Source organism: Aegilops tauschii, chromosome 1 (assembly GCF_002575655.3).
Source record: "Aegilops tauschii subsp. strangulata cultivar AL8/78 chromosome 1, Aet v6.0, whole genome shotgun sequence".
Lineage (NCBI taxonomy): Eukaryota > Viridiplantae > Streptophyta > Magnoliopsida > Poales > Poaceae > Aegilops > Aegilops tauschii.
The window spans coordinates 45,457,434-45,469,348 of NC_053035.3; the positions used below are offsets into that span (position 1 = coordinate 45,457,434).

At 44.1% G+C, this 11,915-nt stretch overlaps 1 protein-coding gene across 2 annotated transcripts; it reads left to right on the top strand.

Annotated features, from left to right (window-relative positions):
* Nucleotides 1-1,313: 1,313 nt before the first annotated feature.
* On the top strand, nt 1,314-10,800 carry LOC109782836 (uncharacterized). 2 transcript variants are annotated; one of them, XM_045231893.2, is made up of 12 exons: nt 1,314-1,607; nt 1,694-1,962; nt 2,052-2,307; nt 6,908-6,967; nt 7,081-7,135; nt 7,253-7,598; nt 8,063-8,353; nt 8,470-8,737; nt 8,996-9,233; nt 9,436-9,583; nt 9,707-9,968; nt 10,366-10,800. In XM_045231893.2, the coding sequence occupies exons 2-12, from the start codon at nt 1,795-1,797 to the stop codon at nt 10,413-10,415; spliced, it is 2,142 nt and encodes a 713-aa protein (XP_045087828.1). In that variant the 5' UTR covers nt 1,314-1,607; nt 1,694-1,794; the 3' UTR covers nt 10,416-10,800. The 2 variants fall into 2 exon arrangements, with proteins under 2 accessions (XP_045087828.1, XP_020197053.1); XM_020341464.4 differs by having other exon boundaries at nt 8,063-8,341.
* Nucleotides 10,801-11,915: the final 1,115 nt, after the last annotated feature.

Genomic DNA, 11,915 nt, shown 5'->3' on the forward strand with positions numbered 1-11,915 from the left:
GGATGATAAGGCACATGTGGTGGTGGAGAAGTGGGCACTTGTTGCTTGGCTACGTACACACCTAGACGTACATGAGAAAGAACATCTCAAAAATAATCAAACAAACATGTGATGTATTAAATCCTGTTTCTTCAAGTGGGACAGAGGATTTGACCACATTGTTTGGATTTCTTGTGATAATTCAAGTCTTTTTTCTATTAGCCATGTTCAAGAATTCGCACGATAATTAACCAGTTAACTTGCGATTAATCCTTATCCGTAGGGTCACCAAGTAGTCAATAAACTGATAAATCATTTAATTAATTAATTAATTAAATGGCCATTAACTTGCTGATTAGCCTATTAATTCCCTACTCACCAGCCAACCGAGCAGCCAGTGGCGTACCAACGGGTGTGCCAGGTGTTGAAAAACATTTTTTCACCATGTAAAAATTAGCTGATTTTTAAGGCCCATGCAAGGTAATTGAAATAGACTTCATTTCTTTTAAATGTGCACACCGTTCATTTTATTTCTAGATTCGCCATTGCGAGCAGCTACCAAGTTAACGATTTCCTTAACAATGATGATTAGTATATGTGTTACTAAAGAGCCACAAAGTTGAGATGACTGTGCTGTGTGTGAAAAAAAAATATGAATCGGGTAAATTCGTGGCATGAAAAAGCCGCAATATTAAAATGCAAGATTGATCCTAAAACCAATTAAGTGAATGGTTGTCTCAATACAACTTTAAATATATTAAAACAAGTTTCATTATCAAAATATATATTAAAAAGTTCCCTTTCTTCCTCAAATTTGAGCAGGCACCTGTGCTTCTCCAAAGATTATTTCGCCTCTTCTCGCCCATGGCGGCACCTCTTCCCACAGACGTTGTCGCAGCCCCGTTCACCCCCTCGGTCATGCACATGCGCCCCGCTGATGTCTGGCCGCCGAGTACATAAATTCATAAATAAATTCAACGAGACGGATCCGATGATCTCCTCAAGAGCGTGCTTTTAAAATGCAGGCTGCCGCGAACCAATCTGTGATTGGATAGTTAGAAGGTCTGCGGTAACCCCATCCAACCAGATTCATCCAGTCCCAAACTTAATATTGATGCTCACATTTTTCTAGATTTATTTCAGGCTTTCGTCAATCTCAACATGCTATATCGGCTCAGACTCTTGGAGGTATTTATAGGGTAGGGTATACGTGCATGTGTTCACAGAGGTGTGAGTGCTGTTTATGTGAGCGACTTTGACTGTGTTGTGTTAAAAAATGCAAGCTGCCTCTGTCCCCGCCGTTTTTTTAATTATTAATCTGGCATGTGTATGGTAATTCAACAAGTTGATCGGGTCTTAGGAAATGCAAGGTCCCTCGGTCACCAGGCCGACCGGTCAAAATTTTTTTTCAGACAAAGGGCCGACCGATCATTTATTAGTACTCTGCTTATCGGGCCATTGGCACAGCGCTAGAGCTCCGGATCTGGATCGACTTGTTATTCTCCCCCCGGTCAACGCCTTTGCCTGCTGAGCCTGGGAATGATTGATCCGCTCATGATCTACAAGACGAGAAGCAAGCCCAGTTTTGCTCCTAGCTAGCTGCTTTCTCCTCCTCCTCCAATCTCCAGGTGAGTAATTAAGATGCAACTAGGTAGCTGCTTTCTGGTAAGACTTTAGCTACCTACTTATCTTCTGCTTGATTTGCTTTGTGCAGCAACGAATGAAGGAGAAGCTGGCAACCATATTCATATCCATAATCCATATCTATATGCGAGCTATTGCTTGCTAGAAAGCTTCTTGCTCGCATACTCGGAAATGGGCGGATACGAGTTCCAGAGGGCGGAGCTAGATGCACTGGAAGGCGTCGTACGCGATCCAACTGCGGAGCCAATGAGTCTGACGTTGCCGCTTCTCAGGCACATAACAAATGATTTCTCCCATGAATCTCGAATTGGCCGAGGTGGATTCGCAGTGGTTTACCTGGTATGATTAAACTCATACAGTATCTCCTTAGATATTAAGCAATTCCTATCTTGTCAATTACTAACTTCTTATTGTGGTCAAATATACAGGGGGTGCTTCCAAGTGGGTTACGTATTGCTGTTAAGAGGCTTAGCAATATTGCTTATATGAATGAAAGTGCATTTCAAAATGAAGTGTTTATCACAATGAAGGCCACTCACAAGAACACAGTGCGATTCATGGGCTACTGTAGTCAAATACAACGCCAATTCATCAAACACCACGGGCGACATGTTTACGCACAGCTCGTGAAAAGGTTGATCTTTGTGGAATATGCGCCTAAAGGAACCCTTGATGCACATATCGGTAAGATCGATAACACGGCATGCCCGCCCTAGCAATAATTCCCTCTCTTTATTTTGGTGTTTCTGTTTGTGTGGCTGTTTTTTACTTTGTGCTCACAGAACAAAGAATGAATACCAGTGGAACAAAAAAGTAGACTATAATTTTAGCGCAACTGAAACCAACATGACCAGTCGTAGAACACAAATTTAGACAAAGTGGACCAAATCATAAGAAATATTAAAACATTAATTTTTTTAGAACATAAGGCACAAAATTATAGTGCTCGTGAATCAAAACTTGGCTACAAGTGGAACAAATATTGTGACAAATACAAGAAAACTATTAGAGGCTTGTGCAACAAAATTTCGGTGCCCATGGAACAAATCAAAATTCTAGTGGAACAAAAGTTTTAACTAACTAGAATGAGCAAAGTATATCACTTGCAGGAACAAATTGAAACTACTACTGCTGCCACTTCACCACTTCTTGTGCTGACTTTGCCATCCTCACCTGGTACCAATTTCCTTCAGTTTTCGTGTGTGCCAATGAATTCAGATTTCCAAACAAGTGGAGGTTTTTTCTTCCTTCCGCAATATCCCTCGTTCTACCCAACTATCTATAATGGGGCAGAGAAGGATAAGCAAAGTAGGCGGTAGAACAAAAAATTAATGTAATTGGGACAAAATTTAATCAGTAAATGCTCACTAGTCTGAGGATAAACGAAAGCATGAAACAAGGAAAAGACGAGGATGAGCAACTATTGGAATAAAAGCAAAATTAAACTAGCAGAGCAAAGTAAAGTTGCAACCAAATCATCAGCGAGCACCACATCAGCGCGCTAGTCTCCCCTCCCGGCGGTAACCGCTATTGGTGGCTCACCGGCGTCTAAGGCCCCTAGGCGGATGAAGACTAGATGGCTTTCCTTGCCGATCTACATGACGTCTGGCCCTTGGCTTATTGGTGGCGATTTCAACATGATTGTCTCTGAGGCGGACAAGAATAACCCGCACGTGAACCGGCGGATCATGCATCGCTTTCGATGCTTCCTTGTCGACGAGGAACTTCATGACATTTGTATGCATGGTAGGCGCTACACATGGTCCAGCGAGCGCAAGATTCCTACTCTTGTCAAGAACAACCGCATCGTCTCCTCCTCCTCGAAGGATGCGCATCCCCACTGCCTGCTGTAGTGCCTCTATTCAGCTGCTTCAGAGCACTGGCCGCTCCTTCTTGATTGTGTCCCGTGTACCCATGGGATCAAGCGGTTCCACTTCGAGTGATTTTGGCCGAAGCTTGATGATTTCCAACTAGTCGCCTCTGAGGCTTGGAACTCCATTGAGCATGCCCCTGATGCATTTCGCCATATCGTCGTGCGCCTTAAGTCTACCACACGTCGTCTCCAGAGCTGGAGTGCCAAGTCTATTGGCCAAATCTCGGTGCAGCTTCAGATCGCGTGTGAGCTCATTGCTCATTTGGACGCCGCTCAGCACTTTCGGCCGCTCTCGACCTCGGAGGCCTAGTTGCGACATAGGCTGAAGGCCGCCTACCTTGGCCTTGCCTCGCTCGAGTGTTCCATCATTCGGCAGCGCACGAGGTTTGCCTGTCTCAGGGAGGCTGATGTCGACCCTACCTTCTTCAACATGCATGCATGCCTCGTACCATAAGCAGAAAAACCACATCTTCGAGCTCAAGGTGGGTGATAGAGTTGTCTCCACGCCGGAGGCGTTTGCCACTGCGGGATTTTGATCACTTCACCGGTGCCCTTGAGACCTCCGAGGACCGCGACTTCTCCATCTCCCTTCGGGATCTGCATGCTGGTGCTTTCGATATCAAGGCCCTTGATGAGCCATTTTTTAGGCCGAAATTTGGCGCGTTGTCAAGGCTCTACCCTCCAGTAAGGCGCCGGGGCCATCCCTCAATGCGTGAGGCTTTCAAAAACTCAACGAGGCATACATTACCCTGCTCCCCAAACGTCGTGCCGACGCAACCACACTCTTCTACTTTTGGTCCATTAGCCTCATCCATCTGATGGCGAAGTTGTTCGCCAAGGCGCGCTCTCTCTCTCTCTCTCTCTCTCTCTCTCTCTCTCTCTCTCTCTCTCTCTCTCTCTCTCTCTGCAAACGGCGTGTGTTCTGCACAATCTCAAGGTTCCTCGGGTGATGCTGAAGCTTGACATCGTTAGGGCCTTCGACTCGGTGTCTTAGCCCTTTCTTCTGGCCCGAATGTCCCTCTCGTCTGCAGAAAGGGCGTGTGATTCTTGGGCAATGTCAAGGCGAAGGATAACGAGAAGGGCTGCATGAAGATGCAACTTTGCCTTGGAGAAGAGGCCCTTACTCCATCTCGCCAAGTGCCACCCCGTTTTCCTGAGCTTATGGAAAAGCCGCTGGCAAGGCTCCGTGTGCTCGCATGGCTCATCCCAAGCCTTTGACACGATGTCAAAGAAGCCGGGGAGACAGGACAGAAAATTCTCAAATTTGAAACATCTTGGTCGCTTGGGCCCCTTGTCATCAGCGAGGAGGAGAGGGCAGTGATCCGAAAGTGATTGGAGATGGAGTGGAGCACATGGGAGTTAAAATGCATGTCCCAATCGGCATTTCGGAACATCGAGTCAAGCTTGCAAAGAGTTGGGTTTTGACGCTCGTTGCTCCAAGTGAATCGTATGTTTTGCATTACCATGCCTTCTATTTTTATCTCAAGCACGATAGATTTGGTTGAAGTCGCCCATGACAATCCATTTAGTGCCATTGTTGGGTTTTTGTGAGATTAGCTCGTTAAAGAAGTCACCCTTTCTGTCGGAGGCCGTGGGAACATAGACACTAGTGATCATGAAGTAGGTATCGGTGTGAATCACATTGACCATTGCCGAGAGGCAGAACTCAGTAAAGTTGACGTCTGAAATACGGATGACACTATCGTCCCAAAGCATGAGTAGGCCCCCTTTGGTTCCAATAGCCGGACGCTGACAAAACTCGAAAGCCTATTGCCGCCGAGGTAGGAGGCGATGAATCGGTCCACTGATTCCATCTTGGACTCCTGAAAGCAAACAATGTGGCAAGAGGAGGAGGCAATCGTCTCATGAACCGTCGCCCGTCTACCTGGGTTGCCAAATTTTGATAATTGGTTTGATGCCAAAAATTGGCATGCCAAATTTTGGCAACTGCCAAATTTTGGCTAGAGATTGATTGCTTGCCAATTTTCATTGCCAATCTCAGAAAAAGTTGTCAAATGTTGGCAACTTCTGATTTTGCCAAATGTGGGTTTGCCAAATATTGGCAATGCCAGATGTTGGTAGCAAACCAATTATGCTCTTAATCCTATGTTTTGTTCTATCATCAGGAAACTAGAGCATAATTGGTTTGCTACCAACATCTGGCATTGCCAATATTTGGCAAACCCACATTTGGCAAAATCAGAAGTTGCCAACATTTGGCAACTTTTTGTGACATTGACAATAAAAATTGGCAAGCAACCAATCTCTAGTTAATATTTGGCACTTGCCAAAATTTGGCATGCCAACTTTTAGCATCAAACCAATTATGCTCTTAACCCTTGCAGATTTCAACTCAAAAAAATTATGTTTTGTTCTATCATCAGGAAACTAGGGGTCTCGTGGCACTCACAATTAGAGCCCGTCGGGGTTGCATGAAGTGTGCTTGCTGAACCAGCTCTTTGCACAACAAAGAGAGAAATAATCTGGAAGCTGCGTGGAGTTTGAGGTCAGGGTGGCTGCTGTCTAGAGTAGAGGTTGCAACTTGCAAGCGATCTTTGCACAACCATGATCTTCATTAAGCACTGGCGACGATGAACACCCAAGTTACAACCAACAGGAACGTTACAGCAACTAGTTCCTCTTGGTTAAGGGATAACAGAGAGCTTTGCTAACATCAGGGCAACTAGTGCTTTGGCTCTGTGAAGTGGGGAGAAACAATGGAGGCACTTGCCCACCAATTGAGGGGGGATTTGAGGCCGCCTGTGAGGAGCTGGAGGGGGGGTTTGGCAGGCCAGGGGAGGGGAGGGGAGGTTGTCGCTGCGTCCAGCCAGGCTCCAGGGGGCATCCTGTACTTCCTCTGCAAGGCGATGCGCGGGGGCGGCGTTTGCAGCGGAAGACCCGGGGCGGGGTTGCCGCCCGGGCATTGATGGCGGCCTCCTCTTGAATGCGTTGCAGAGACGCGTCGGGGGCGACGATGATGGAAGCGACGCGCACGCCTCCCCCTCGAAGGACAGGCGGCGTCTCCAGAACCTCGTCAGTAAGTTCAGCTGCCTGGATCCGGAGACGTGCAGCGGCCGATCCAGACCGGGCACCAGTGGCACGACAGTGGACACAGGGATAACAACCGGGGAAAAAAAAATCTCCGGCAAGCGGGGCGGCGGCGGTGGCAGCTCATGTTGTCCGGCGAGCCCCGAATGGCACGCGCCGGGAGGGGCTGGTGGGTGGGTGGGTCGCCCACTCATGTTGTCCGGTGATTTTTCCAGCTGTGCCAGCTAAGTTTTTCAAGTGTTTGCGATTTAGGAATTTTGAGAGGATACATGCTTCGCTGTTTGATCTATTTCTATCTATCTCATGTAAGCCTTTCGAGATGACAAGCAGATCAACTTCATGACATTATCAATACTTCTGCAGGTGACTATGGTGAACTTGACTGGAACCAGCGTTATCAAATTCTAAAAGGAATTTGTCAAGGTTTGCATCATCTCCATGACGAAATGCACGTTTTTCATGGAGATATCAAACCAGCCAATATATTAATAGGGGATAACCTTGTGCCTAAAATCTATGACTTCGGTCTCTCCCAGATATGTTTGAAGAAGAAGAAACGGAACGTATTGTTGAAAATATCGCCGGAACATTGTAAGCTAACCCGTTCCTCTTGGTTATTTTGTTTTGTTTCTGCTGACACAGGTACTTCGATAACCAAAATGCATTAGAGTTAGTCGGCCGATTGCCTCACATCTAACATATGTGCAGCGGATATATGGCACCGGAGTTTTGTACTAATAATATGGTGTCATTTAAGGCTGAGATATACAGTTTGGGCGTTGTGATCGGGGAGTTATTGATCGGGAAGAAAGGATGGTTTGATGAGGATGTGAGAAAACTATTTGTACAGCAACTTAAGGGTTTGAGAAAAACATTGGTAAAAGAAGGAGCGTTTTCATCATGGGAAAACAAATACCACCAAGTTAGAACATGTATGGAGATTGGGCAGGACTGCATAGACCCCAACCCACATAAAAGGCCCACTTTGTTGGAGATTATCCAGCGGCTTAATGAAGCGGAAGATATGAACTATTCTGCAGCATCACTTTGGCAGGTATGGAAAATCGAAAGCATAAGAAAACAACTGTTCTTTATCTACCATTTCACTTTAGCTAACGTACTGTTTGAGAAGAATCAGTCTTAGCCAAGCTTACATCCTCACAGACACAGTACAGAAGTACATTTGTTTTCTTTAGCCATTACGATTAACATAAAGAGTTCACAAAGCCATCTCCAACGAAAGATATGTGCTAATTAAACTAAATTGGAAGAGAAAATACATAACAAAGCGAAGACACCATGTAAATTAGAGAAGAAACAAACTCTTGGTACTCCTTCAGCGAGGGAAGACACCTTGTCAACTTAGCAGAAACAAACTCTTGGTACTCCTTCAGCGAGGGAAGACACCTTGTCAACTTAGCAGAAACCTTACGACTCTAGTCCTACATGACATGTCTAAGAGAATATTGATATCACGCATTGCATAATGCTTACATGGTAAGTTATATATAAGTGCAGTCAGGAGACGAGGAATCCGATTTATCGGATACAGAAGCTTTGGAGACAGAGACAACATCCGAGTTTCTTCCAAGTGACGAGGAACCCGCCTCTGTGGGCAAGACCGGAGAAACAAGCACACAGGAGCCTGATAAACCGGACCTAGTAAGTAAGTTGCCAGCATCGGTGGACCTGTCTGACCTAAAAGTCCTGGAGAAAATCACAGATGATTTCTCACACGAAAGAATAGTTGGGAAGGACGGTACATTCAAAGGTTGTCATAAGGCATTTGTTTATAAGGTACACATAGTTGTAAGTTACTATGCAGTGCTTTGCTTTGCTGATGTCCTTTGAGTTCAACATATTCTTCCATCTTAATTATACTCCTAACACACACACGCATACTAAATGTACATTTATTTGAACAGGGTGACATTCCACGTAGAGAAATGATAGCCGTGAAGAGGTTAATTGGAGTGGAGATTCCAGTTGAAAAGTTTAAGAGGGAAGCAGAACAGTTCATTCGTCTCGATCATAAGAATATAGTAAAGGTTGCCAGCTACTGCCACGACCAGTCTAGAGGACATAGACTGGTACAGTTCAAAGGAAAACCGCTACCACAACTCTTTAACGGTCCCGAACAACTGCTCTGCTATGAATATATGCACAACGGAAGCCTTCGCGACTATCTTATGGGTAATGATACCGATCACTAATCAACTACTGTTTTCTTTAACATCCGTAAACAATTACTGTTTTCTTTAACATCTGTAATCAACTACTGACAATTGTTTTCGATGGAAGAGAGCTGCACGTCCAGTACAAATCATATATATATGGATGCAAATATTTAGGAACTGCTTGCAAAAATAGAAGGAAAATCGAACGATTTAAAGTTCAAAAAGCTAGCTCCTTGCTCATTGATCTCTCCATGTCTACTTGTTGTTTTACTAGGTCAAGGATCTCGTGAAATTGATTGGCAAATGCGTTACAAATTGATCAAAGGGACTTGCGCAGGCTTAGATTACCTTCACAAGGGCCGTGCAGGTTGTCCAATTGTTCATTTGAATTTAAGCCCGTCAAATGTATTGCTGGACCACAACTACATACCACGCATCACAGGGTTCGATTTTTCGAAGCTCATTGGTGAAAAGAACACCAAATCCGTGGTACTTAAGCTGAATGGACCCATGTATGTATGCTCTCAGTGCTACTGCTTTAAAATTAGCTCCTGAATTTGCTCATGATACATGTCTATGTTTTATTTTTTTGGAAAAATGTCTTATGTTTTGTGGCTGCTCGGTTTAGCTAGTCTTTTTCTGTGAGAAACGTTTAGCTACTCTATTGATCGTAATATGCTTTAATTAAACTGATGTGTTCATATATTTTTGCAGAGCGTACCTGCCACCGGATTTCTTCCATTCAAAGGGTACTGATCTTAAATATCTTGCTACGGTAGATATATACAGCTTGGGTCTTATGATTTTAGAAATCGCAACACAACAAGAGATCAAAGGCATCCATGGAGTGCTTATTAAGAGTGTAAGACAAATTTATTAACCCTCTGATCATGAGATAGCTTTTATTGAAAGAACAAAATTTCAACTTTTTATAAATAAATAATTATTCGCCTTTAAAACTTTGATGATCTAATATACTCTACAGATAGAGGAAAACTGGAGGGAAGAGTCACAAATAACACGGCTGTATACCTCACTAGGGGCGGACGAGCTGCGGCAAGTAAAAATGTGCATTGATATTGGCCTAGACTGTGTCAAGTCAAACCCTGAAAAGAGACCTACAGCTGGGGCCATCATGGACTGGCTTAACAAAGAGAGCAAACCGGTCCCAGTTTCAAGGGCAGGTGCAGGAGTGCTGCCAAGACCTCCGGTCCCTACTAATATCAACCATGCAGGTCGCATCCAAGGTATTCCGATTGAGAAGTCTCAAGTGTTAATTCCTTCGTTTGCATGCAATGAATATTCTTCGGTGAAAATACAAAATCTTCATCTACTTCTGTTTATGTTCATCCAAGTTGATCAGTAAAAGCAGCCGCAAGCTATTCCCTACTTCTCAATTGTTAATTCCTTCATTAGCATGCAGTGAATATTCTTTGGTGAAAATTGCATCTATGAAAGGAAATTAAAATACAGTGTCTTCATCTATTACTATTTCTATTCATCCAAGCTGATCAGTAAAAGCATCCACATGTTATAAGGGCAATCTATATGTGGTATTTAAAATGTTATTTCTGTCGCTTTTCACATCGTATATGCAATCTAAGATAATGCTCTCCCTCTCACTGTAAATAAATATGTTACCAGAAAAGGAGAAGGCGGGATTCCTGAAACGACACTTCGGATGGAAGAAGTAACCACCTGCGCTGGCTTGTATTCCTGTGAATATTATAGATGGTTCGACAAAGCTCGTGGTTAACCGAAGGAGGATATTTGAGAGCTTTTGTGTTAGAACATGGCCATCTTGTGCGTCCGCAGCAGCCGGGGTCATCAGGAGGGAGTGCTCACTGCATGGACCAGATCACGCTCTGTCAGCCATGGGAGTCGTGCGCACATAGTGCCACACATGTAACGTTTAGTTGTGTGATCTGAACTGTTATGTGTCGTGTAACCTACCTCATGTGTGTGTATGATAAAGAAAGAACCACATCAGTGGAAGAGTTAAACCAATCGTATGGTATGACAGGTGAGACGTCACATATGTGGAAGCAAAAAAGAGTTGGAGGTAAGGTGGTTTTCGTACATACTGGTTCTGATCCCTCTCATATTTTTGTATCCTTATTATCTACTCCCTCTGTCCCATAATGTAAGAGTGTTTTTGACACTAGTGTCAAAAACTGTGTCAAAAACGCTCTTACATTACTGGACGGAGGGAGCATGTAAGTTTCGTATTAATCATACTATGCGCCATCTTGCTCTATGAATCCCTATGCGAGACTTCTTTCTTCTCACAATTGATTTATTATTTTATGATAATCTTGTTTCACATTTATTGACGTGATTTTATCACCATATCTTGGTGTTCTTTCCTTAAACACCCAAACACATCCGAAAATGGTTTCCCACGAAAACAGGCAAAAAAAAAGGTGCACAAGCACGGTAAAATCCGGGAAAGCTTACTACGTAGGCACAAAACAAAGGGTAACAACATCATAAAATTTGGACTCATCGCAACTCATGAGGGGCTAAGTGCTAGCATGCCTCGTGCACAAGATGGGGCTGCTTCTGGTCCACCTAGCTAGCTCCAACAATAGTAGCCTTGGCTCACATCTACACTACTATTAAAAAAACAAACATAAACTCCCTACTGCTACACCAACAACTGTACACGGGATTATCAAGAACGTCAGACCAATCTAATTAAATCAAATCCGAGAGTCTATATTATATCAATAGTCTGCCATACAAGTTAACGGTCCAGATTAAATGTTCTGCCGGGGCAGACCACCTCGCGCACCTCTTTGTCCACAATTGATGGGGATATATGGTAACCACCACGCGCACCTCTTGGTACTCAATTAGTGAGGATATTAATCCCGTAATTTTCTCTCTGGCCTTTGCCTTAGTTGTTGTTAATAAGTGCCTTGCGCTTACTCCTCTGATGCCCCAAGGACCGCTGCCGCCTACTTCTCCTCCTCTGTTGCCGAGTCAATTGCAAGAAACCACCACATTTACGGCTAGGTTTGCAGAAAACCACCAACTCGTTAATCCGTTGCAGAAAACACCGGAAAATTTGTTAAGTCATTGCAAAAAGCACTGATCGGATGATTTGGCCCGTTTAATCACTTTCTTACAAGTGGGGCCAGATTGTAAGGAATTGACTTAGCAAAAAAATAACACATACACCCCTAGATCTA

Bases quoted from the DNA above. Each gene is read 5' to 3' on its own strand.
- LOC109782836 (XM_045231893.2), top strand. From the start codon at position 1,795: ATGGGCGGATACGAGTTCCAGAGGGCGGAGCTAGATGCACTGGAAGGC. The intron at 8,738-8,995 runs GTAATGATACCG...TTGTTTTACTAG, and splicing joins CCTTCGCGACTATCTTATGG to GTCAAGGATCTCGTGAAATT. The intron at 9,584-9,706 runs GTAAGACAAATT...TATACTCTACAG, and splicing joins ATGGAGTGCTTATTAAGAGT to ATAGAGGAAAACTGGAGGGA.